The sequence below is a fragment of the Mesoplodon mirus genome, assembly GCF_964341445.2.
Source record: "Mesoplodon mirus genome assembly, chromosome: 7".
NCBI lineage: Eukaryota > Metazoa > Chordata > Mammalia > Artiodactyla > Ziphiidae > Mesoplodon > Mesoplodon mirus.
Genome location: NC_138983.1, coordinates 69,906,349 through 69,933,565, shown reverse-complemented (window position 1 = coordinate 69,933,565; position 27,217 = coordinate 69,906,349). Strand labels below are relative to the sequence as shown.

The following is a 27,217-nucleotide window of genomic DNA, read 5'->3' as shown; positions in this document are numbered from 1 at the left end:
TAGAAGACTTTCTAGCAGTTAAGATTGCTGAAAGTAGGAAAAAGTTACCAACACACACTGGGGAATACTATGGTCTTCTCAGGAGAAGAATTATTAATATCAAAGAGCTTTTATTGAGAAAGGGGATGATAAGCACCCATAAAAGAGTATTTACCTTTATGAATAAGAGAAAACAATTTATTTTAAAAGCAGTGGGTGGCGCTTTCTCACTTAAATAGTTACTAATAGTTTCATTAAATTATGGCATAAAGCCACTTAATTAAATCACTAAAGGAGAACAAAGGAAAAAGAAAAGAGGTATGAAAATGAGAGCAGGTATTGAGTTTGTTTCCTTCCTGGTTCTGGTAGACTTCAATCCTTAAACATCTGTGTCCAAAAAAAAAAAAAAAATACGTTCTCATTTAAAAAGTATCTTCCTTTATTCCATATATGGTTTAAAATATTTATTGAGCAGAGGAAAAGGAAGGGAGGTAAAAAGATGACACACATGATGATGTAACGATTTTATTCTAAGTTCTGGTGGACTTTGGACTTTAAATACCTGTTCAAAAAAAAAAGACATGCCCTCATTTTAAAGGTATCTTACTTTATTCTGAATATTCTTTTATACTTAGATATATTGAGTATTTGCTTTTTAACTATGTTTAGTTAATCATCGATTACAATTAAAAAAACATGTTCTCTGATAATATCAATAATTGATTAGGAAGAATTATGAATAATACTGAAAAAAATCATTTCACCATGCATATGGCTATCAAATTATATAGCTTTTGAAATGTACTGATGTATAAACATTTTAGAGGCTTTTTCATTTTTCTGTAACACAAATTGCTCTATTTCCACAAATAAACATAAAATAGCACAGATATTAATGATTTGAAATTATATTTCTAATAAATGTGAATTTCTATTTATTCAATTTTTTAATTTCCTCAAACAAACAAACAAATAAACAAAATTACATACGTGGCTGGATCTTTGATTCCCCACCAGGCACTGATGGGGAAATTTCTTGTTGTAATTTTTTTTGTTCCATCTGCTGTAAAACCTAGTGAATGGAAAAAGAATGCCTTAAAAGTAAGCGTTATTTGATTTTCTCTGATATGTATGACCTTTGACAATGCACAACAAACTAACTGAAAATTGCTTTCCAAAATTGGATATTCACGTTCTATAATTTAGATTAATATTCAACAAGGAAGTTTAAAAAAATGCAGTTTAAAAAATACTAAAATTTAAAATACGACAGCTAATTGAAATATATTACAAAAACACAGGCTTGTAGCAAAGCCCCTAAAATAATTTTTAATGCCACAAGCCTTTTTATAAAATATCACCTGATGATATTCCAGTTTCTGAGCCTCAAGTTGGTCATGCTGACGTTGTAGCTCTTCTTTTTGTTTCTGAAGCTCATCTGCCTTTTTCTTAAGTTCAGTTTCTTGTAGGGAGATAAGATTTTCATATTGCTTCAGTTCTTCCTCTGTGAAGAACTGCTGTTGATCCAATGTCTAAAAGACAAAAAAATGAGAAAAGAATAACCTTAGAAAGAAAACAAAAAGGTCTGATTCAGCTTTAAAATTCTATGCTTAGCAAAGTACAAAAGAATATCTATAGTATTACATCTTTTGGGTAAGAAAGAAGGGGAAATAAGAATATATACACTTGTACTTATTTGGGCAAAAGATATAACAGGAAGGAAAATCCAGAAACTAATGAGATTGGTTACCTACAGAATAAGGGGAGAACTGGGTGGAAAGGACAAAGACAACATGGGAAAAAAAATCACACTCCTTTGAATATGCCTTTTTTTGCACAGATTTGATTGCTGGAAACATATCAATGTTTCACATACTCAAAGAAAAAAAGAAAATAAATAAAAATCCACAAGGACAGAAAACCTCTGCAAATTGAATACAAATAGAAACAAATAATACTTTTATTTTAAGTGAATAAAATAATCCACAGAAGGGGGAAGGAAAAAAGAACTAACCCAAGAAACTTTTGATCACAGCATTTGGACTATATGCCCTTAGGCTAAGACAACAACAAAAACTGTAAACAAATATTAAAGTCTGGCTTTGCAGAGGCATCGATTAGCAATTCTGAAACTCTTTGTACATCTTAGGATTGAACAAATAAATACAATATTATTGTGGAACATGAGAGCCAGGCTTTGTATGAAATATGGAAAGAGAAAAAGAATGTTGTATTGCAAATAGAAGTGTTAGATTGAAATTTAAGGAGATATCAGTGTGAACTCATGAGTTTTAATACATCTTGATAGCTAAATATACAAAAATGAATATAAATGTGTAGATGTGTCTATATACATATGTGCATGCATGCGTGTATATATATACACACATACACATACTATAAATATATATTATATATATATATATATATATATTTTTTTTTTTTTAATTCCTCAGCTCTGTTACTTGATAAGGCCTAGAAGCAATGGCACTCCAGTAGCAAGGTGCAAATCCAGTGTCCAGATCCTGGGCTGTAATATCGATCTCCACTAAAAGGAACCAGTGCTCCTCAGAAAAATGTCTGATTCCAGAGGTAAGGCAGAGAAAGAATAAGATGAGCCTTGGACACCTTATTACGCTAAAAAGTAAGGAAGTCCTCAAAGAATGATAGGGACATGCCTGAAGGACACAAAAGCCAGTCTGAGGAAACTCCTACTAGCCGAATCAGGGACAATTTGAGCATTGAAAACAAATGATAGTAAGAATTCAAGTTTACTGAATAAAATAAGAAGCCAAGAGTCTATGTTGATACAAACAACTAGAGAAGGGAGAAGGAACAGCTACAGTGGAAAGCCAAGGGAATATTGGCTTTTTCCACCTACAGCGGAAAGCCAACTAAGGATTGATGATTAGAAAATCACCATTTGTCAACAGTCACAGTAACAACTTATTCTAGCTAGATTCATCAATGAATGCTAAACCCCGTAGATAATGAGTCTCAAAGTATATCCCCAAAGACAATACCTTTTTAAAAAGTAGAGCAATCTCATTTTTTATTGGTGGAAATGTAAATTGGTACAATTCTTTTGAAAAACACTTTTACAAAGTATATCAACAACCTTAAAAATATTCCCTTGGTCCCAGTAATGCTACACTGAGAATTATCTTAGAAAATAACCCTGAACACATAAAAACTTTATATAAAAATGTGTTTATAGCAGCACTATCTTTTATTTATTTTATTTTATTTATTTATTTATTTTTTTTGCGATACGCGGGCTTCTCACTTTTGTGGCCTCTCCCGTTGCGGAGCACAGGCTCCGGACGCGCAGGCTCAGCGGCCATGGCTCACGGGCCCAGCCGCTCTGCGGCATGTGGGATCTTCCCGGACCGGGGCACGAACCCACGTCCCCTGCATCGGCAGGCAGACTCTCAACCACTGCACCACCAGGGAAGCCCTATCTTTTAAAATAACAATAAAAGACTGGAAATAACCTAAATGTCTAACCCTCAGAAAACAATTAAGCACCTCCATAGTTATTAAAACAACGCTTACAAATAGTATTTGGAAATACTTTTGATATGATGTTGAGTGATTTTTTTTTTTAAGCTGACTTCTGATTCTGGCAGTATGGTGGGATAGACAAGATACTTTTCAAATTACAAAAGGTAAAATAGTAATTTTACAGTGAGAAAACCTGGTAGACACCGCCTTAACCAAATAATCAAAGTTAACATTGCCAGTTACGGAAATAATCAGCAGCATATGATTCTTCATATGATGCACTTAGCATCACTTCAGTGATATTCCTACCAAAAGTAGGAATCATAAGGAAACAGCAGACGAATTCAAAATGAGGGACATTCTACAAAATAAATGATCTGTAATTTTTAGAAATATCAATGCTATGAGATACAAAGACTCAGGAACTGTTTCAGATTAAAGTAGACTAGAAAGACATTACAACTAAATCCAATGCATGATCTTGGAGTTTCTTTTGCTATAAAGACCAATACAGGAAAAATTGACAAAATTCTCAATAAAATCTAGAGATTATAGTATTGTGTGTGTAGCATTGATAATCTTATTGTGATTATGTAAGATAAATCTTTGTTTGCAAAAAATACACACTCAAGTATTTAAGGTTAAAGCAGCATTGTGTGCAACTTACTCTCAAAAATAATTATATATGTTATATATAAATACACACACACACAGATTAAAAATAGAGAAAGAGAGAAAAGGAGAGGGAGAAAGCAAATGTAGTAAAATGGGAAATCTGGGTGAAAGGTATTCAGGAATTCCTTGTTCATTCTTGCAACTTTTTTGTAAATCTGAAATTATGCCAAAGTGAAAAAGGTATGTAATTATCTATTGATCCAGTTCACCAGAAGCACTCAAGGGAATTCATGTTCAAATAATCTTAGCATTCTTTTTCTTCACCAATGTCCAGAAATAGTTCAAATATTAGACAAAAACTTACAACAAAAAAGAAGCTGATTTCTTTAACCTCAAACTAAGATGACCAATCGTCCCAATTAGTCCAGGACTGTCCAGGTTGTAACACTGAAAAGTTCCGCATCCTGGGAAACTCCACAGTCCGGGTAAACCAGGACAGTTGGCCACCCTATCTCAAACTAATTAAAAAGGTAATCTTTTTATTTTATATAGGAAAAGACAATGTTCTTTTTTTTTTAACATCATTATTGGAGCATAATTGCTTTACAATGGTGTTAGTTTCTGCTTTATAACAAAGTGAATCAGCTATACATATACATATATCCCCATATCTCCTCCCTCTTGTGTCTCCCTCCCACCCTCCCTATCCCAGCCCTCTAGATGGTCACAAAGCACCAAGCTGATCTCCCTGTGCTATGCAGCTGCTTCCCACTAGCTACCTATTTTACATTTGGTAGTGTATATATGTCCACGTCACTCTCTCACTTCGTCCCAGCTTACCCTTCCCCCACCCCCCGTGTCCTCAAGTCCATTCTCTACATCTGTGTCTTTATTCCTGTCCTGCCCCTAGGTTCTTCAGAACCATATATATATTTTTTTAGATTCCATATATGTGTGTTAGCATACGGTATATGTTTTTCTCTTTCTTAGTTCACTCTGTATGACAGACTCTAGGTCCATCCACCTCACTACAAATAACTCAATTTCATTTCCTTTTATGGCTGAGTAATATTCCATTGTATATATGTGCCACATCTTATTTATCCATTCATCTGTCGATAGACACTTAGGTTGCTTCCGTGTCCTGGCTGTTGTAAATAGAGTTGCAATGAATATTGGGGTACATGACTCTTTTTGAATTATGGTTTTCTCAGGATATATGTCTAGTAGTGGGATTGCTGGGTCTTATGGTATTTCTATTTTTAGTTTTTTAAGGAACCTCCATACTGTTCTCCAAACGGGCTGTATCAATTTACATTCCCACCAACAGTGCAAGAAGGTTTCCTTTTCTCCACACCCACTCCAGCATTTACTGTTTGTAAATTTTTTGATGATGGCCATTCTGACTGGTGTGAGGTGATACCTTATTGTAGTTTTGATTTGCATTTCTCTAATGATTAGTGATGTTGAGCATCCTTTCATGTGTTTGTTGGCAATCTGTATATCTTCTTTGGAGAAATGTCTATTTAGGTCTTCTGGCCATGTTTGGACTGGGGTGTTTGTTTTTTTGATATTGAGCTGCATGTAAATTTTGCAGATTAATCCTTTGCCAGTTGCTTCATTTGCAAATATTTTCTCCCATTCTGAGGGTTGTCTTTCGTCTTGTTTATGGTTTCCTTTGCTGTGCAAAAGCTTTTAATTTTCACTAGGTACCATTTATTTTTGTTTTTATTTCAATTTCTCTAGGAGGTGGGTCAAAAAGGATCTTGCTCTGATTTATGTCATAGAGTGTTCTGCCTATGTTTTCCTCTAAAAATTTTATAGTGTCTGGCCTTACACTTAGGTCTTTAATCCATTTTGAGTTTATTTTTGTGTATGGTGTTAGGGAGTATTCTAATTTCATTCTTTTATTCTTTTTTTTTCTTTTTTTTTACGGTACACGGGCCTTTCACCACTGTGGCCTCTCCCGTTGAGGAGCACAGGCCCCAGACGCACAGTCTCGGCAGCCATGGCTCACGGGCCCAGCCGCTCCACGGCATGCGGGATCCTCCCAGACCGGGGCACGAACCTGCGTCCCCTGCATCGGCAGGCGGACTCCAACCACTGTGCCACCAGGGAAGCCCCTCTAATTTCATTCTTTTATATGTAGTTGTCCAATTTTCCCAGCACCACTTATTGAAGAGGCTGTCTTTTCTCCAGTGTATATTCTTGCCTCCTTTATCAAAAATAAGGTGGCCATATGTGCGTGGGTTTATCTCTGAGCTTCTGTCCTGTTCCATTGATCTATATTTCTGTTTTTGTGCCAGTACCATACTGTGTTGATTACTGTAGCTTTGTAGTATAGTCTGAAGTCTAGGAGCCTGATTCCTCCAGCTCTGTTTTTCTTTCTCAAGATTGCTTCGGCTATTCGGGGTATTTTGTGTTTCCATACAAATTGTGAAATTTTTGTTCTAGTTCTGTGAAAAATGCCATTGGTAGTTTGATAGGGATTGCACTGAATCTATAGATTGCTTTGGGTAGTATAGCCATTTTCACAATGTTGATTCTTCCAATCCAAGAACATGGTATATCTCTGTCTGTTTGTATAATCTTTAATTTTTTCATCAGTGTCTTATAGTTTCCTGCATACAGGTCTTTTGTCTGCTTAGGTAGGTTTATTCCTAGGTATTTCATTCTTCTTGTTGCAATGGTAAATGGGAGTGTTTCCTTAATTTCTCTTTCAGATTTTTCATCATTAGAGTATAAGAATGCAAGAGATTGCTGTGCATTAATTTTGTATCCTGATGCTTTACCAAATTCATTGATTAGCTTTAGTAGTTTTCTGGTAGCATCTTTAGGATTTTCTGTGTATAGTTCCATGTCATCTGCAAACAGTGACAGTTTTACTTCTTTTCCGATTTGGATTCCTTTTATTTCTTTTTCTTCTCTGATTGCTGTGGCTAAAACTTCCAAAACTATGTTGAATAATAGTGGTGAGAGTGGACAACCTTGTCTTGTTCCTGATCTTAGAGGAAATGGTTTCAGTTTTTCACCATTGAGAACGATGTTGGCTGTGGGTTTGTAATATATGGCCATTATTAAGTTGAGGTAAGTTCCCTCTGTGCTTACTTTCTGGAGGGTTTTTATCATAAATGGGTGTTGAATTTTGTCGAAAGCTTTTTCTGCAACTATTGAGATGATCATGTGGTTTATCTCCTTCAAGTTGTTAATATATTTTATCACATTGATTTGCGAATATTGAAGAATCCTTGTATTCCTGGGATAAACCCCACTTGATCATGGTGTATGATCCTTTTAATGTGCTGTTGCATTCTGTTTGCTAGTATTTTGTTGAGGATTTTTGCATCTATGTTCATCAGTGATATTGGCCTGTAGTTTTCTTTCTTTGTGACATCTTTATCTGGTTTTGGTCTCAGGGTGATGGTGGCCTCGTAGAATGAGTTTGGGAGTTTTCCTCCCTCTGCTATATCTTGGAAGAGTTTGAGAAGGATAGGTGTTAGCTCTTCTCTAAATGTTTTATAGAATTCGCCTGTGAAGCCATCTGGTCTTGGGCTTTTGTTTGTTGGAAGATTTTTAATCACAGCCTCAATTTCAGTGCTTGTGATTGGTCTGTTTATATTTTCTATCTTCCTGGTTCAGTCTTGGAAGGTTGTGCTGTTCTAAGAATTTGTCCATTTCTTCCAGGTTGTCCATTTTATTGGCATATAGTTGCTTATAGTAATCTCTCACGATCCTTTCTATTTCTGCAGTGTCAGTTGTTACTTCTCCTTTTTCATTTCTAATTCTATTGATTTGAGCTTTCTCCCTTTTTTTCTTGATGAGTCTGCCTAATGGTTTGTCAATTTTGTTTATCTTCTCAAAGAATCAGCTTTTAGTTTTCTTGATCTTTGCTACTGTTTCTTTCACTTCTTTTTCATTTATTTCTGATCTGATGTTTATGATTTCTTTCCTTCTGCTAACTTTGGGTTTTTTTGTCATTCTTTCTCTAACTGCTTTAGGTGTAAGGTTAGGTTGCTTTATTTGAGATGTTTCTTGTTTCTTGAGGTAGGATTGTATTGCTATAAACTTCCCCCTTAGAACTGCTTTTGCTGCATCCCATAGGTTTTGGGTGGTCGTGTTTTCATTGTCATTTGTCTCTAGGTATTGCTTGATTTCCTCTTTGATTTCTTCAGTGATATCTTGGTTCTTTAGTAGTGTATTGTTTAGCCTCCATGTGTTTGTACTTTTTACAGATTTTTTCCTGTAATTGATATCTAGTCTCATAGCATTGTGGTTGGAAAAGATACCTGATACAATTTCAATTTTCTTAAATTTACCAAGGCTTGATTTGTGACCCAAGATAGGATCTATCCTGGAGAATGTTCTATGAGCACTGGAGAAGAAAGTGTATTCTGTTGGTTTTGGATAGAATGTCCTATAAATATTGATTAAGTCCATCTTGTTTAATGTATCATTTCAAGTTTCTGTTTCCTTATGTATTTTCATTTTGGATGATCTGTCCATTGGTGAAAGTGGGGTGTTAAAGCCCCCTACTATGATTGTGTTACTATTGATTTCCCCTTTTATGGCTGTTAGCATTTGCCTTATGTATTGAGGTGCTCCTATATTGGGTGCATAAATATTTACAATTGTTTTATCTTCTTCTTAGATTGATCCCTTGATCATTATGTAGTGTCCCTCTTTGTCTCTTGTAATAGTCTTTAGTTTAAAGTCTGTTTTATGATATGAGAATTGTTACTCCAGCTTTCTTTTGATTTCCATTTGCATGGAATATCTTTTTCCATCCCTTCACTTTCAGTCTGTATGTGTCCCTAGGCCTGAAGTAGGTCTCTTGTAGACAGCATATATACAGGTCTTGTTTTTGTATCCATTCAGCCAGTCTATGTCTTTTGGTTGGAGCATTTAATCCATTTACATTTATGGTAGTTTTCAATATGTATGTTCTTATTACCATTTTCTTAATTGTTTTGGGTTTGTTATTGTAGGTCTTTTCCTTCTCTTGTGTTTCCAGCCTAGAGAAGTTCCTTTAGCATTTGTTGTAAAGCTGATTTGGTGGTGCTGAATTCTCTTAGCTTTTGCTTGTCTATAAAGGTTTTAATTTCTCCGTCGAATCTGAATGAGTTCCTTGCTGGGTGGCGTAATGTTGGTTGTAGGTTTTTCCCTTTCATCACTTTAAATATGTCCTGCCACTCCCTTCTGGCTTGCAGAGTTCCTTCTGAAAGATCAGCTGTTAACTTTATGGGGATTCCCTTGTATGTTATTTGTTGCTTTCCCTTACTGTTTTTAATATTTTTCTTTGTATTTAAATTTTGATCATTTGATTAATACGTGTGTTGGCATGTTCCTCCTTGGATTTATCCTGTATTGGACTCTCTGTGCTTCCTGGACTTGATTGACTATTTCCTTTCCCATATTAGGGAAGTTTTCAACTATAATCTCTTCAAATATTTTCTCAGTCCCTTTCTTGTTCTCTTCTTCTTCTGGGACTCCTATAATTTGAATGTTAGTGCATTTAATGTTGTCCCAGAGGTTTCTGAGACTGTCCTCAATTGTTTTCATTTTTTTTTCTTTATTCTGCTCTGCGGTAGTTATTTCCACTATTTTATCTTCCAGGTCACTTATCTGTTCTTCTGCCTCAGTTATTCTGTTATTTATTCCTTCTAGAGAATTTTTTTTTTTTTTTTTTTGCACTATGCAGGCCTCTCACTGTTGTGGCCTCTCCCGTTGTGGAGCACAGGCTCCGGACGCGCTGGCTCAGTGGCCATGGCTCACGGGCCTAGCCGCTCCGCAGCATGTGGGATCTTCCCGGACCGGGGCACGAACCTGCCTCCCCTGCATCGGCAGGCGGACCCTCAACCACTGCGCCACCAGGGAAGCCCCCTTCTAGAGAATTTTTAATTTAATTTATTTTGTTGTTCATCATTGTTTGTTTGCTCTTTAGTTCTTCTAGGTCCTTGTTAAACGTTTCTTGTATTTTCTCCATTCTATTTCCAAGATTTTGGATCATCTTTACTATCATTACTCTGAATTGTTTTTCAGGTAGACTGCCTATTTCCTCTTCATTTGTTTGGTCTGGTGGGTTTTTACCTTGCTCCTTCATCTGCTGTGTGTTTCTCTGTCTTCTCATTTTGCTTAACTTACTGTGTTTGGGGTCTTCTTTTTGCAGGTTGCAGGTTCGTAGTTCCTGTTGTTTTTGGTGTCTGCCCCCAGTGGCTAAGGTTGGTTCAGTGGGTTGTGTAGCCATTCTGGTCAAGGGGACTGGTGCCTGTGTTCTGGTGGATGAGGCTGGATCTTGTCTTTCTGGTGGGCAGGACGACGTCTGGTGGTGTGTTTTGGGGTGTCTGTGACCTTATTATGATTTTAGGCAGCCTCTCTGCTAATGGGTGGGGTTGTGTTCCTGTCTTGCTAGTTGTTTGGCATATGGTGTCCAGCACTGTAGCTTGCTGGTCATTTAGTGGAGCTGGGTCTTAGTGTTGAGATGGAGATCTCTGGGAGAGCTTTCACCGTTTGATATTATGTGAAGATGGGAGGTCTCTGGTGGACCAATTGTCCTGAACTCAGCTCTCCCATCTCAGAGGCACAGGCCTGACATCTGTAGGAAGGAAGGAAGGGAGGGAGGGAGGAAGGAAGGAAGGAAATAATTAAAATAAAAAAAATTTTTTAATTATTAAAAATAAAATAAATTAAAAAGTAATTAAAAAAGAAAGAAACAAAGAAGAGAGCAACCAAACCAAAAAACAAATCCATCAATGATAACAAGCAATAAAAACTATACTAAAAACAACAACAAAAAAACGGACAGACAGATTACCTAGGACAAATGGTAAAAGCAAAGCTATACAGAGAAAATCACACAAAGAAGCATACACATACACACTCACAAAAAGAGAAAAAGGAAAAAATATATATATATCTATATAAAAAAAAGGAAGAGGGCCTCCCTGGTGGCGCAGTGGTTGAGAGTCCGCCTGCCGATGCAGGGGATGCGGGTTCGTGCCCCGGTCTGGGAGGATCCCATATGCCGCGGAGCAGCTGGGCCCGTGAGCCATGGCCGCTGAGCCTGCGCGTCCGGAGCCTGTGCTCCGCAACGGGAGAGGCCACAACAGTGAGAGGCCCGCGTACGGAAAAAAAAAAAAAAAAAAAAAAAAAAAAAAGGAAGAGAGCAACCAAATCAATAAACAAATCTACCAATGATAATAAACTCTAATTACTAAACTAAGATAAATATAAAACCAGAAATAAATTAGATGCAGAAAGCAAACCCCAAGTCTACAGTTACTCCCAAAATCCACCAGCTCAATTTTGGGATGATTCGTTGTCTATTCAGGTATTACACAGATGCAGGGTACATCAAGTTGATTGTGGAGATTTAATCCGCTGCTCCTGAGGCTGCTGGAAGAAATTTCCCTTTCTCTTCTTTGTTCGCACAGCTCCTGGGGTTCATCTTTGGATTTGGCCCCGCCTCTGCATACAGGTCGCCTGAGGGCGTCTGTTCTTTGCCCAGTCAGGATGGGGTTAAAGTAGCAGCTGATTAGGGGGCTCTGGCTCACTCAGGCCGGTGGGGAGGGAAGGTACGGAATGCGGGGTGAGTCTGTGGCGGCAGAGGCTGACATGACTTTGCAATAGCCTGAGGCATGCTGTGTGTTCTCCTGGGAAAGTTGTCTCTGGATCACTGGACCCTGGCAGTGGCGGGCTGCACAGGCTCCTGGGGTGGTGTGGATAGTGACCTGTGCTTGCACACAGGCTCCTTGGTGGCTGCAGTAGCAGCCTTAGCATTTCGTGCCTGTCGCTGGTGTGCACACTGATAGCCGCGGCTTGCGCCTGTTGACAATGTTCTGTTTTCAATCTACTTTGTTTGGTACCTCTCAACCATTCTGTTCAAGATGTGTATGCACTCACTTATACACAGTAAACCATGGTATAAATTAAAATACTTTTCAGGAGCAATTTGACAGATATATTTAGAAACTAAAAAATGTTCATAAAACTTGAGAATAGTTCTATTCCTAGGAATTAATCCCAGGGAAATCATCACAGATGCCCCCAAATGCATGAACAAATGGATGGTCATCACAATGTTATTTATCGCAGTAAAAAAAATTAGAATTGACCCATAATGTCCGAATCTGGAAGAATGGCTATATAAATTATGCTACAACCGCACAACTGCATGCTAAGTGGTCATTTTTTAAATCGAGATTTTGAGACATGGCATTGGAAAATGTTCATGAAATACTGTTATATTTTAAAAAAACAGAATTTCACAAACATACAAAGTCATTTATATAGTGAATATATGAAGCCATTTAGAAAAATATATAGATATGAATTTATGTGTATATGTAAGCTAAAAATGGGACAGTACACTATTTATTCACTGTATGCTATATATGCATATAATAAATATACAAACGATTTCCAAACTGGCATAACACAATGCATAAGTTAAGTGCCTACCTCCGGATGGTAGAATTACATGTAACCTCTAATTCATACTTTAACTGTATCCATATTTTTAATTTTCAAGAATGAACATTATTTTACACATAAAAACAGTACAATTTTAGGGCTTCCCTGGTGGCGCAGTGGTTGAGAGTCCGCCTGCCAATGCAGGGGACATGGGTTCGTGCCCTGGTCCAGGAAGATCCCACATGCCGTTGAGCGGCTGGGCCCATGAGCCATGGCCACTGAGCCTGCGCGTCCGGAGCCTGTGCTCCACAACGGGAGAGGCCACAACAGTGAGAGGCCCGCGTACCACAAAAAAAAAAAAAGTATGATTTTAGAAAGACATAATTACATGCAATGTGATTACCAATAGAGATCAATTGTCCCAGCTTTGCAAGAAATCAAGTTCGTTATTTTATAGTGACATTTTATATGAAAAGCCAAGATGGTAAAACTATACATGCAAACATAATGGTGAAAAAAAGTTAAAAGCAGAATAGACTGATGTAGAATTTCTTGAACCATACATCCCATTTCATGTAGGTTCTATTACCTCCCAGCTATCTGGCTCCAAGAATTCCTTTTTTTCTGTAGCTTTCAAAAACTCTTCTAGAGTCACCAATCGGTCTTTGTTAGTATCAACCTGATTAAAGGAAAAGGTACATGTAAAATAAAATAACTCTTTCACATTATTTAGATACTAGAAATTCTTCTAATAGATGCTACTACATAAACATACAGCAATTAGGGCTAGCCTAACATCCAGAGAAACTGAGGGAAAAAAATCAAAACAGGACACTCCACATTATCCTAGAATCAGAAAATAGATAACTTTCTCTTCTATATAATTCAAATTTGAAAATAACTGATACCCCCAAAGATCACCAAGTTTGAGTCTGCTGATATGACTGGGTAGACTAGTATTGTTTTCCTTACCACACCTCCTTTCAAAGCCAAGTGCTTGGGCAAGAAAAACAATCTTTCCAGAAAGAAGACTGTTTTAGCCAAGAGTAAAGGAGTTTGAGTTAAAATGCTCTCAACATTGTTTTCCTAAAAACAAACAACTAACTAAATCAAAGCTAAAGTTGACAACCTTTCCAAACCCTGTTTAATGGCTCTTATAGACTATGGCAAATTCAGTTACAAAAGTGAATTCTATGATGGCCAAAGAAATTCATTTGTTACTTGGAAGCCAGCACTCAACAAAAATCCCAATTTACCATAAATAGCTCAAATATCAGGTGAAAATCACTGAAGCAAAACAGTGGGCTTGGGGAATTCCCTGGTGTTCCAGTGGTTAGGACTCTATGCTTTCACTGCCAAGGACCCTGGTTTGATCCCTGCATGTGGTGCAGCCGAAAACAAATAAACAAATAAAACAAAACAACAAAAAAGTGGGCTTAAGCTACCCTGCCTATGATAGCTATTTCAGAGTTTTCAGCTTAGTAATGTGAACAAGAAATAAATACTTGTTGTTATAAACCATTAAGGTATTGAGTTTTTTAATTTCTTAGCAAAAACTAATACAGCATTTAAAATATCAAATAATGGACTACATTATTTTTTACTTCTAAAATAATGTTTTACAGCATTCTTTTATATGCAGCAGCATCTTAATATTTTAAAGCAGTTACAAAATAATTTTATTTACACTAAGGGAACCTACTGACTGTTCTGGATCAAAAATGCAAAATCCAATTAAATATCTATTATGTATATTTATTTTCCATTTTACAATAAGATTTATTGCAAGAACTTGAAAAATCCACAGAAATACTTCTGTGGATTTTTTGAAAAGATAAACTTTTCAAACATACCTCATTCATTACATGTTCCCTCATTCTAAGCCTTTCTTCCTCCATTTCTATCATATCATCCTCTTCATTTTTGGGGTCATATACTTTCTCCAACTAAAAAGAAAAATTTAAAACCAACATAAAAGAAAGGAAGATAATAGAAGGAAAAAAGACAGAGCAAAACCACTGAATACTTAATGAACTCATTTACCTCTTTAGTAAATAGGGCTTCTAATTCTTGTTCATCTAGGAAGCCATCACTATTGACATCTAAAGTTTAAAAGTTACAAATGCAAAAACTGATTTTAATGCCTTAGAAAATTAATAGTTAAAATACAACTAATTACAAATGGTTTGCAAAAGTATTACTTAACATGAAGCATCAACATGCTACAGAAAAAGGTGTCTTTCTTTTTTATGAAGCCTCAGATCAGTCCAACTGATAACAATTCACTACTTATTCATAATTCTTCATAGTTATTTAGAAAAATATATATATTAACCAAAATATAAAGTGAAGCAATATGCTATAAGACTAAAAGTAAATTTTAATATTACAGCATAAAGTCCATTAGATATAACCTAGCTAGTCACAGAAATGCCTTCAATTTACAGAGAAACTTGTAATAAGTCATAAAATGACTCCAAAGTAAAAGCAAGTATAAAGACATAGCTACTGACCTAAAATACTTTATACTGCAGACCAGCAATAAAGACTACTATACTACCCTAGAGGAAAACTCTAAATGTTTACTATCAATAGGACTCAATTAGCAAACCTTGGCAGAAATCAATTAAGAGTAAAGCATCTATAATTTTTCAAACAAAAGATATAAATATTAATATTGTATCAAATCTGTTACCATGTAATTTGAAAAATGTCTTGGGGTCAAAGTCATTAGGATCCAATCCATCAGTCTCTTCCCACACTTCTTTTAGTTGATCTTTGCTTCCCTGTGAATCAATTTTAAAAAAGGCACTCAAAACAAACTATAATCTATGTATATAGGCTCAAAATAAAATATAAAATTGAAAAACTTTGCAGAATTAAGATTCAAGATTTTAAGTACTAATAACTTATAAAATTCTACTATCTGGCACAAAGAAGTATCTTCATTTAACTATGGTTTTACAAAGTCATAATCCTTACTGGATGATTAACTTTGGGATGATGTTCATGCTTTCTCTTCATTTCCTCAAATTTAGATTCTTCTTCTTTTCTCTTTTCTTCATTCAGTGTTTTTAAATATTCTCTCCTTTCATGTTCCTTCATCATTTCATATTTTTTAAATTCTTCATGTCGAGCCTTATCATAGTGTTCCAGATCACTTGTAGCCTATAATGCAATTTTTAAATTAAATAAGAAGATATGCTTGAAAAATATACATAAAGGCTTTCTTGCATATAGCATACTCTCTAACAGAAGGTAGCATAGGAGAGCCAAAACATATTTGACTTCTGTTTTAAATTTTACCCTTCTATTTTAGTCATTATTATTCTCAGAGATGTAGGCATTCAAAAAAACGAAAAGTTCAAAGCTAGCTTCAACTTTAGGAAGTTCCTTATAAGCAAGTAATATATAAATTTATTTTAAAAAGAAGAAAAAGGAAGAGACTGTATCAAATCTGTACAGTATAGAGAACTAGAACAGTTCCTAACGACTTAACTAAATCTAGTAACACCCAGGCTAGAACATCTAATTTGCTAACTTCATACAGTACAACACGAGAGGTCTATAAATTATAATCTAAAATCCCTGAGGCAGGGTGTGTTTAAGAATTTTCTAGATTTTAGAAAAGACATATGGCATATATGCCATATCATTTAACACCCCTGAAGAGTTTGTAATCAAACAGATTCCTTATGAAAATCTATAAATACACTAAGTAAGCTAAATAAAACCTATAAATAGCCTTACTATAATTCAAGCCAGGTTTCCATTTTTATAGTAGTTTGGATTTTGGAATTGTTGGCAAGGGATTACAGACCTGTATGTCCACATTATTATCTATACTAATAAGAGTTAAGCTATCTCCCTTTAAAGATATTCTAGAGAGTATGTAAAAGTTATACTACCACTTCATGGAATTTACTTGTCAAATTACAAAACCTCAAAGGCACAACAAAGACAACACATTTTGAAATGAGTCTCACCGCTTTGATTAGCATATCTAAATCTGTAGATTCAAACTTCTCAGGATTCAGGTGATTTAGATGATCAAATTGTTTTAGAAGAGCATGGTGGTCTATGCCTGTATCTGAAAGAAAATGAGAAAACTGTAAACAATAAATTATTAGAAGCTAGAAACATTAATATAAATAATATATAAGAATAAGCATTCATATTAATTCCTATAGGATTTTATAAGAAAATTCAAAGTTTTAGATTTAAAAGTTCATATTTTCTTTTAGAATATTGTACATATTATTCTAGGCAAAGGTAATGCCCTTGAATCTAGAATGGAATACAATTTAATGTGTACATTTTAATGTTATTTCAAGAAAGACTAGTTAGCTATCTTTTACAGTATAATTTACAGTAAAAACTTTTTCATTATTGTAAAAGTACCACATTTCCTACTTTTAATTAAACTCTAATATACTACCCTCACCAAAGGTCTAAGAAGAATTTCTTTCTTTTTTTTTTTATAAGAATTTTTTTTTTTTTTGGCTGCACCGGGTCTTAACTGCAGCATGTGGGATCTTTTATTTGCAGCATATGGACTTCTTAGTTGCAGCATGCGGATGCTTACTTGCAGCATGTGGGCTTCTTAGTTGTGGCATGCGGACTATTTAGTTGAGGCATGCAGACTTCTTAGCTGCGGCATGCATGCAGGATCTAGTTTCCGACCAGGGATCGAACCCGGGCCCCCTGCATTGGGAGCACAGAGTCTTACCCACTGGACCACCAGGGAAGTCCTAAGAAGAATTTCTAAAAAGAATTGCTCTAAAATTTATATGAAGGAACTATTTGTATGCTGCTCCAATTAATCCTTTATGGAACAATAAAAATCTAATTCAGTAAATTCAATTGATTATGACTTTTTTTTTTGGCTGTATAGCACAGCATGTGGGATCTTAGTTCCCCCACCAGGGATCGAATCCTCGCCCCCTACACTGGAAGCACAGAGTCTTAACCACTGGACCACCAGGGAAGTCCCTGATTATGACTGATTTTTTTTTTTTTTAAAGAGGGCCAGGGTTTATAGCTAACCTTCTTAGGTTTTTTTTTTTTTTTTTTTTTTTTTTTTGTGGTACACGGGCCTCTCACTGTTGTGGACTCACCCGTTGCGGAGCACAGGCTCCGGACGCGCAGGCTCAGCGGCCATGGCTCACGGGCCTAGCTGCTCTGCAGCATGTGGGATCTTCCCAGACCGGGACACGAACCTGTGTCCCCTGCATTGGCAGGCGGACTCTCAACCACTGTGCCACCAGGGAAGCCCCTTACACTTTCTTTTTTCAAACCATGTGAATGTATTGCCTACTTTAAAAATTACACACACACACCCCGCAAAATTAAGACGCTTTAAGCCCTTCTTCAAATTATCAGAAATTTTAATTCATAAATTTTGAATCAATGAGAAAATACTCATAACTTTTCTAAGCATATAAAACAGTTTACTTTAGATAATGAAATTCAGCCACTGTCTTGGAATAAAGAAAATGTTGCCAAGATTAAGGGGATGGAAGTTGTCTAAGGGCAAAGAAATCTCAAACCACCTTAGGCCTGGCTTCAAGGATGGAATTACCTTGTGTGTCTGACCAGCTGAAGTAGGATGGTATGAGTTAATTTACCTCTCATTGATATCCTTAGTTTCAGGATAAAGGGTATTTGGTACTTGTTTTCTAAGTCTATTCACCAGCAGAGAGTTTACTGCTCTACACAATTTCTCCAATATGATCCATTGACCAGATGTACATGTTTAAAATGCAGGAACTTCCCTGGTGGTCCAGTGGGTAAGACTCCATGCTCCCAATGCAGGGGCCCAGGTTTGATTCCCGGTCGGGGAGCTAGATCCTGCATGTATGCTACAACTAAGAGTTCGCATGCAGCAACTAAGAAGCCCGCATGCTGCAACTAAGACCCGGCACAGCCAAAATAAAAATAAGAAAATAAATAATAAATAACTATGTTTTTTTAAAAAATAGATAAAATGCAGATTACTCATCCCTAGAATCAGAGTATCTGGAGGTGAGATCCAGTAATCTACTAGCTCCCTAAGGTGATTTTTATGCAATCTGAAGTTTAAGAACTGCTATTCCACCCTTAGTAAGTATTCAGATATTTATTGATGACAATGAACCACCCAGATAACCAACCTATGGGGGGCACGTTACAAGGACACAGGAGCCAGCTTGAAGGGTCTCCCAGTTGCCAAAGCTGGCCCTTGGATTTTGATTCATAATTAGAAAGGCCATTCCAAGACAATAAAGGAATTCACTTATGTTGTCAACTGTTGCTTTTATGGTCTTATTTTCTACACTTAAATCTTTGATTTATATAAGCACTTATTCTGATGTATATTAGATATAAATCTAACTGTACCTTTTTCCAAATGGCTATCCAACTCTATTAAGGCTACTTTTTTAAAAAAATTTTTATCTCACTAATAATGAGATACCACCTTTAATTCAAACTAAATTCCATATGTATTTAATTTTATTTCTGGAATTTCTATATTGTTCCACTGGTCTTTCTACTTACATGACAAAACCATAGAGTTCTAATGTCAGAGGCTTAGTGATATATTTTAATATCTAATATATCTAGTCCTTCTTTGTTCTTCTTCAGAGGCACATCGCTTTTCTTGCTCATTTCCCTTCTCATATGAACTTTAAAATTAACTTGGCTAATACCAGGGGAAAAAAGTACATCTTTTTATTTGGATCATGTTAAATTTGTAAATTAACCTAAGAAGAACTGACATGTTCATAATGTTGAGTCTTTGTATCAGAAAGATGTTATGTCTTCCCCTTTCTTCAAGTCTACTTTTGTGTCCTTCAGGAGCATTTTAAAGTTTTTATCTGTAAGTTTTGCACATTTCTTAACAGGTTTATTCTGGGTGTTTTATCTTTGTTGGTATCATAAATGGAATCTTTTCTTCCATTATATCTCCTAACTGGCTGTTGTTTGTACATATGAAAAACACTGATTTCTGTATATTGTTTACCTTGCTGAATTTTCCTTTTGTATATACTAAGTTTTTCAGACAAGTTCTTTGGGTTTTCCAAGTGAATAATTATATTACCTGCAAATAGAGATGGTTTTATCCCCTACTTTCCAATTATTTTACCTCCAATTTTTTCATTTGTATAATTGCTTTGGCTAGTACCTCCAAAACAATATTAAATAGTAGTGGTGACAGTGAGCATCATTGTTTTGTTTCTGATTGTAGTGAGAAAATATATTTGTATCTCCCCATTGTGTAGCTGAGTTGGACATATCTGATCATGTTACAGAAGTATCTATTGATTACTATTTTATTACTTTTTTAAAATTAAGAAGGGGTGTTAATTTTTGTCAAATGCCTTTTCTGAATATATGGAGGTGATCATATGAACAATGAGATTACTTTAAGATATCTTCACATTTCAAAAACTCTGCTTCATAGCTATTTAATCTTCTCATAGTCTAAAATTAAAAGAATATAGAAAGACAAATAGGCAGAGCACAGAGGATTTTTAGGGCAGTGAAACTACTCTGTATGATACTATAACAGTTGATACATGCCATTATAAATTTGCCTAAACCCATAGAATGTACAACACCAAGAGTGAACTCTAATATAAACTATGGATTTGGGGTAATTATGATGTGTCAGTGTAGGTTCATCAATTGTAACAAATGTACCACACTGTTGGAAGATGTTGGTATTGGGGGAGGCTATGAACGTTTGGGGACAGGGGTGTATAGGAAATCTCTGTACCTTACCCTCAATCTTGCTGTGAACCTTATATTGCACTAAAAAAATTGTCTTAATTTAAAAAAAATACAAATTTCAGATTTATTCCGATTCATTATTTGTCCTTTGACTTTACAATTTCTTTTGTCACACCAAAAATTTCTTTCTTCTTATATCTATTCATATGATAATTTACAGTATTAGATTTCCTAAAATTAAGTTAATCTTGCATTCCTGAAATAAATCCACTTGCTATGATAGAATATTCTTTTAACGTCCAATAATTTTGGTTTTGGCATCAACACATAATAAGAGTGTGGAAGTTTCCTTCTTAATCTATGAACTGGAATAGCACTGACAATCTGATCTTTAATGGTTTGGTGGAATTCCCTTTGGCACTCTCTGAACCTGGTGTTTCCGTGGAGCTAGCTCTGACAATTGTTCTACTTCATCTATGGAAATTGTTCTAATTAGATTTTCTCTCTCTACTTTCTTTTGGTTTGCTTTGATGTTATTTTTCCTCTTTTAAATCAGTGGCTTAATTCATTATTTTTCATTCTTCCTTTTTACTGATATAATTATTTCAGGCTAATCATTTTGATTTTTTTTTTTTTTTTTTTTTTTTTTTTTTTTTTTTGCTGTATGCGGGCCTCTCACTGCTGTGGCCTCCCCCGTTGCGGAGCACAGGCTCCGGATGCGCAGGCCCAGCGGCCACGGCTCACGGGCCCAGCCGCTCCGCGGCACATGGGATCCTCCCAGACCGGGGCACGAACCCGAATCCCCTGCATCGGCAGGCGGACTCCCAACCACTGCGCCACCAGGGAGGCCCCATTTTGATTTTTGAATGACATGAATATATAACCTATTCAAAAAATTAAATTTTAAAAATTAAGAGAAGGTGGGACTTCCCTGGTGGTCCAATGGGTAAGACTCCATGCTCCCAATGCAGGGGGCCTGGGTCTGATCCCTGGTCAGGGAACTAGATCCCACATACATGCAGCAACTAAGAAGTCTGCATGCCACAGTGAAGATCCCGAGTGCCGCAACTAAGACCTGGCGCAGCCTAAATAAATAAATAAATAATAAATAACTAAATTAAAAAAAAAATAAGAGAAGCCAAATCAATACTAACATTAAATTTTGACTATAGGAACATGGTCTGTAAACAAAACTGAACAATCAAATATTGGAATTTTCCTGCCTTTTCTTTAGCACTTACCTTGAAGGGAATCCAATTTAGCTTTAATCAGCATTCTTAACCTTGCCACTTCTTGCCTTTTCAGTTCATCAAGTTTTGTCCTCACATGGTGACTTACTAAATCCAGTTCTTTGCTTAGCCTACCACTCTGTTAACAAAAATAATAAATTAATTTTATCTATTCCATTGCATTTTTAGATAAGACACAATATATTAAAAATAGGGTTATAATAAAGTAGTGATATTTTGACTATTTTAGATAAATTTGACATTACAAACAGCATTTCTTTCAGAAGATATTCAGTTTGTAACTCTAAAATCAAGATGTCTAAAAACCATATAATTTAGAAAAGCATAATTAAAGCACAAAGAAGAAATTCAAAAAGTAACTTAAATTGTAAAATGGTGCAGCCACTTTGGAAAACAATTTTGACAGTTCCTCAAAAAGTTAAACCCACAGTTACCATATGACCCCACAATTCCATTCCTAGGTATATACCTAAAGAGTTGAAACATATGTTCACATAAAGTATTTTTTAAAATTTATTTATTTATTTATTTATGTTTTATTTTTGGCTGCATTGGGTCTTCATTGCTGCACTCAGGCTTTCTCTAGTTGCGGTGAGCAGGGGTTACTCTTTGTTGCAGTGCGCAAGCTTCTCATTGCGGTGGCTTTTCTTGTTGTGGAGCACGGGCTCTAGGCGCGTGGGCTTCAGTAGTTGTGGCACCCAGGCTCAGTAGTTGTGGCTCACTGGCTCCAGAGCACAGGCTCAGTAGTTGTGGTGCACGGGCTTAGGTGCTCCGCAGCATGTGGGATCTTCCCGGACCAGGGCTTGAACCCGTGTCCCCTGCATTAGCAGGAGAATTCTTAACCACTGCACCACCAGGGAAGTCCTCACATAAAGTCTTAAATATGAATATTCATAGCAGCATTATTCATACAAGCCAAAAAAGTAGAAATAACCCAAATGTCCATCAACTGATGAATTGATAAAATATGGAATATCCATACAGTGGGATATTATTCAGCCATTAAAAGGAATGAATACACCGATACATGCTACAACGTGATGAACATTGAAAACATGCTAAGTCAAAGAAGCCAGGCACAAAAGGCCAAATTTTGTATGATTCCATTTATATGAACTGTCCAGAATAGGCAAATCCACAGATATAGAAAGTAGATTAATGGTTTCCAGGGACTGAGGAGAGAAAGGAAAGGGGGAGTGATTGCTTAATGGGTACAGGGTTCCTTCTTGGGGGAAATAAAATTGTTCTAAAATTAGATAGTGGTGATGGTTACATGACTCTGTACATATAATAAAACCACTGAATTGTATACATTAAAGGGGCAAATTTTATGGTATATGAATTATATTTCAATAAAGTTTTTTTAAAGTAATGTGGCCTCCTTAAGCTTTAGTCATTCTATATATAAATAACTTTTCAAAATTCATCTTTTTTAGGTTGTCTCCTTTGATTACTTTTTTTTCATAGATGAGTAATTCTATACGTGTTCCAAAATTTAAGAGACAAAATAGCTAGTGGTTTACCTTCTCTTGTTTAAAAATGCATTTTCAATCAGAAACTGCAAGTCTAACTAGCAATCAGGCACACAGACCCTTCAGGACTGAGTCAAGGGGGAGGAAGGGAAGGAAAAGAAACGCCTCAAGCAAGACCAAGAAAGAATGTTCAGAGAAGGAGAGCTAAGAGAATATGCTGTTACAGAAGCAAAAAGTGTAGTACATTTCAAGGAGAGAATGGTCATTATTATTAGATAAAACAATAGTTCTCAAGTGTGGTCCCAAAGTGGAAGCATCAGCATCACCTGGGAACTTTAGATGGAGGCCCTAGACTTACTGAATCAGAAAGTCAGGAGGTGGGGCCCAGAAATCTGTTTTAACAATTTAAAATCTGAGAACCACTGAGATAAAATAAAGGAGTCCAGTAAGAAGAGGAATAAAAGGTGCTCACTAGATCTGGCAATTAAGAAATCACTGACAGGTACTTCCCTAGTGGTCCAGTGGTTAAGACTCCATGCTCCCAGTGCATGGGACCTGGGTTTGATCCCTGGTCAGGGAACTAGGTCCCGCATGCTGCAACTAAAGATCCTGCATGCTGCAACTAAAGATCCTGCATGCTGCAACTAAAGATCCCGCATGTCGCAATTAAAGATCCCACTTGCTGCAACTAAGACCCGGTGCAGTCAAATAAATAAATAACTATATATTTTTTTTAATTAAAAAAAAATAAGGAAGTCAACTGACATCCTTCACAAAAGTACATTCATGGAAGTGGTGTGGGTGAAGCCATAATCTTCCCAGTTAGCAATGTTTGGTAAGTGAAGAAACATAGTATGATTCTCCTTTCAAAATGCTTAGCTGACAACAAAGGACAACTTCTAACTTTTTTTTTTCAGTTTTTCCTGAGACAGGAGTCTTTGCTCAGCTGTTTGTAATGATTCTGTTGGCTTGATTTTTATTGTCTATTTTTACCCAATTTCTTTTTCATTAAACAACTGTTTAACTTACTTCATTTTGTCTCCCCCCACGCAACCCCATAGGGAATAGTAATTGACTGTGAAAGGAAGACAGTTATAAAAGTATTCTCCTATACCAAAGAAGGCAAGCTTGTTGTATTCTTTTCCCTGATTATCTCTATATAGTAACTCCCATTACCCACATTGTCTGTTAGCCCCCAAATAACACTCTTAGTCCTAACTGAAGTAAATAAGAGACATTGAAAGTTCTACATTAAATATCATTCATCCCAGGAAATTAGTTCCACAGCTCAAATGAATTTTTCAAGGAAACATGAGATTATTCTCAAAACAATTCAGGGGACTGTAGATATTATGCTAAGTGAAATAAGTCAGACAGAGAAAGACAAATACCGCATGACATATGTGGAATCTAAAAAAACAGAACAAACAAACCAACTAAACCAAACAAAAAACAGACTCATAGATAGGGAGAACAAATTGGTGGTTGCCAGAGTGGAGGGAGGTTGGGGGAGGAGTGAAATGGGTGAAGGGGATCAAGAGGTACAAACTTCCAGGTATAAAATAAATAAGTCATGGGGATATAATGTACAGCATGAGGAATGAAGTCAATAATATTGTATTAACTTTGTATGGTGACAGATGGTTACTAGACTTAGTGTGGTGATCATTTCACAATGTATACAAATGTCAAATCACTATGTTGTACATATGAAACTAATATAATACTGTATGTCAAATATACTTCAATTAAAAAAAAGATAATTCAGGGCTTCCCTGGTGGCGCAGTGGTTGAGAGTCCGCCTGCCGATGCAGAGAACGCGGGTTCATGCCCCGGTCCGGGAAGATCCCACATGCCGCGGAGCGGCTGGGCCCGTGAGCCATGCCCGCTGAGCCTGCGCGTCCGGAGCCTGTGCTCCGCAACGGGAGAGGCCACAACAGTGAGAGGCCCACGTACCACAAAAAAAAAAAAAAAAAGATAATTCAAAAAAAAATAAAATAAAATAAAGATAATTCAAGGGAATTATTGGCATAAGGCTGTTACCATTCTCCCAGAAAAATACACAGCCTCCAAGAGGACAGCTGTGAACTAAAAGCCACACACAGAGATTTCCCTGGTGGTGCAGTGGTTAAGAATCCACCTGCCAATGCAGGGGACACGGGTTTGAGCCCTGGTCTGGGAAGATCCCACATGCCACGGAGCAACTAAGGCCGTGCGCCACAGCTACTGAGCCTGCGCTCTAGAGCCTGTGAACCACAACTATTGAGCCTGAGTGCCACAACTACTGAAGCCCGAGTGCCTAGAGCCCATGCTCTGCAGCAAGAGAAGCCATCGCAATATAAAGCCCACACATCGCAACAAAGAGTAGCCCCCACTCACGGCAACTAGAGAAAGCCCACGTGCAGCAACGAAGACCCAACACAGCCAAAAATAAATAAATTTATTTAAAAAAATAATAATAAAATAAAATAAATAAAAGCCACACACAGGTTCTGATAGTGGCCACAACCTAATGCGGGTCAGACTTTCACAGGGGCCCAGACCAGGGACAGAGACTAAAATAAGGATGTTTGATTCAGAAAGTTTCCTTCAAACAAAGCTCCAGGTAAGATAACTTTTTACGAAAGTTAAAAACAGATAAACAAAAATAACATAAGCAAACCAATAAAACTATCTTGAGAGATATAACTGAAAGTTTAAAATTAAATCATTGGATTTTTTTTTTTTTACTGCTGACTCTAAGATAAATTTTTTTACTGCTGACTCTAAGATAAACCCAACTAAGTGGATTCATTAGATAAACCCAAATAAGTGGATTCATTACCCTTCAAGGGTGGGCTTTAAAAGAATCTCTCATGTCAGATCTTGGTTTTTACAACCTTCTTTCTTTATTGTGAATACTAAGGAGATGTCTAGGGCTAGGATAATGTCAAATAAATAGGGTTCTTAGGACAGAGACAAATAATTAAACCTGCCCTATTGAGATAAGATATGGCCTGTTACATCTTCTATTAATCTGGACCTGATTAAAACACCAGAACTAAACCTGTGCTAAACCTTTGAATAGCTTCCTGCTGTCCTCACATCATGATTCAAGCCCCTTACCATGATGTACAAGGCCCTCTGTCATCTAGCCCATGACTCTTTCCAACCTCATCTTTTGGCCAGTCATGGCCTCCACTTCCCAGGCCAAGTTCCAGCAACAGTTACTCCTTCCAGGTTCCTATATATTCCTGTCTCTGTTCCCTTGTACCTTGGCCTAGCATGTCTCCCAGTCTTTCTCCTTTTCTCAGCCACATATTTAAGCACAGGCATAATCTCTACCAGGAAGAAAGACTTCCCACCTTCCCCCACTGCTTCCTACTGAATTAGGTGTCCATCCTCTGTATCTCCAAAATGTATTATACACTCAGCGTATATTTATCTTAGTAATCTTTTTCTGGATATTAGTCTCCCTTGAGGGTTCTTTAAGGGCTAAGAATGAGTCTTTGTTTTTTGTTTGTTTGTTTGTTTTAATTATTTATTTTTTTATTTTTGGTTGCGTTGGGTCTTCATTGCTACGCGCGGGCTTTCTCTAGTTGCAGCAAGCGGGGGCTACTCTTCCTTGCAGTGCGTGGGCCTCTCATTGCAGTGGCTTCTCTTGCTGCGGAGGACGGGCTCTAGGTGCGTGGGCTTCAGTAGTTGTGGCATGCGGGCTCACTAGTTGTGGCTCACGGGCTCTAGAGCACAGGCTCAGTAGTTGTGGCAAACAGGCTTAGTTGCTCCATGGCATGTGGGATCTTCCAAGACCAGGGCTCGAACCCGTGTCCCTTGCACTGGCAGGTGGATTCTTAACCACTGTGCCACCAGGGAAGTCCCAAGTCTTATCTTTGTAATCCCAATACTTAGTTCAGTGTCTGGCACGCTCAAGTGTTTGTCAAATAATTATTTAATTACATTTACCTTTATTTCCTCTATGTCTGCTTTCTGGAGCTTTTCTCTGAAATGATTATCTGTTTCCAGCACATCAATCACTTGCTTGAGGTATTCATCATAATAAAGTCCAGTATCCTTCAAATTAAGAAACAAACAGTAACTCTTCTGAAAGTTTTTCCTTTCCTGTATCTAAAGATTTCAATCCTAAAAAAACAAAAACAAAAACAAAAAAACCGTCTAGCAAAATGGCATTGAGACATACCTACTTTGATAGTTTGGGCAGTCAAAGTTAAAAGTTGTATTTCTCAAATGAAGAGAGCTGTATCAGAACCAATGTCATGTTTTACTCTTACATAAAGG

At 36.6% G+C, this 27,217-nt stretch overlaps 1 protein-coding gene across 7 annotated transcripts in view; it reads right to left on the bottom strand.

Annotated features, from left to right (window-relative positions):
* NUCB2 (nucleobindin 2) overlaps nt 1–27,217 on the bottom strand; it is a gene marked incomplete at its 5' end in the record, with an annotated part of 110,646 nt that continues 83,429 nt past the window's right edge. For 4 of the 7 annotated variants that reach the window (XM_082628681.1, XM_082628680.1, XM_082628682.1 and 1 more), the window contains 11 exons: nt 395–541; nt 970–1,051; nt 1,341–1,511; nt 13,097–13,186; nt 14,361–14,453; nt 14,551–14,609; nt 15,203–15,293; nt 15,490–15,675; nt 16,494–16,597; nt 21,462–21,588; nt 26,885–26,992. In XM_082628681.1, the coding sequence (XP_082484807.1) occupies nt 534–541; nt 970–1,051; nt 1,341–1,511; nt 13,097–13,186; nt 14,361–14,453; nt 14,551–14,609; nt 15,203–15,293; nt 15,490–15,675; nt 16,494–16,597; nt 21,462–21,588; nt 26,885–26,992 (1,119 nt within the window). In that variant the 3' untranslated portion in view covers nt 395–533. Of the gene's footprint in view, nt 367–394; nt 542–969; nt 1,052–1,340; nt 1,512–10,550; nt 10,691–13,096; nt 13,187–14,360; nt 14,454–14,550; nt 14,610–15,202; nt 15,294–15,489; nt 15,676–16,493; nt 16,598–21,461; nt 21,589–26,884; nt 26,993–27,217 lie in introns of those variants that run through there. The other 3 variants (XM_082628686.1, XM_082628684.1, XM_082628685.1) reach the window with 3 other exon arrangements.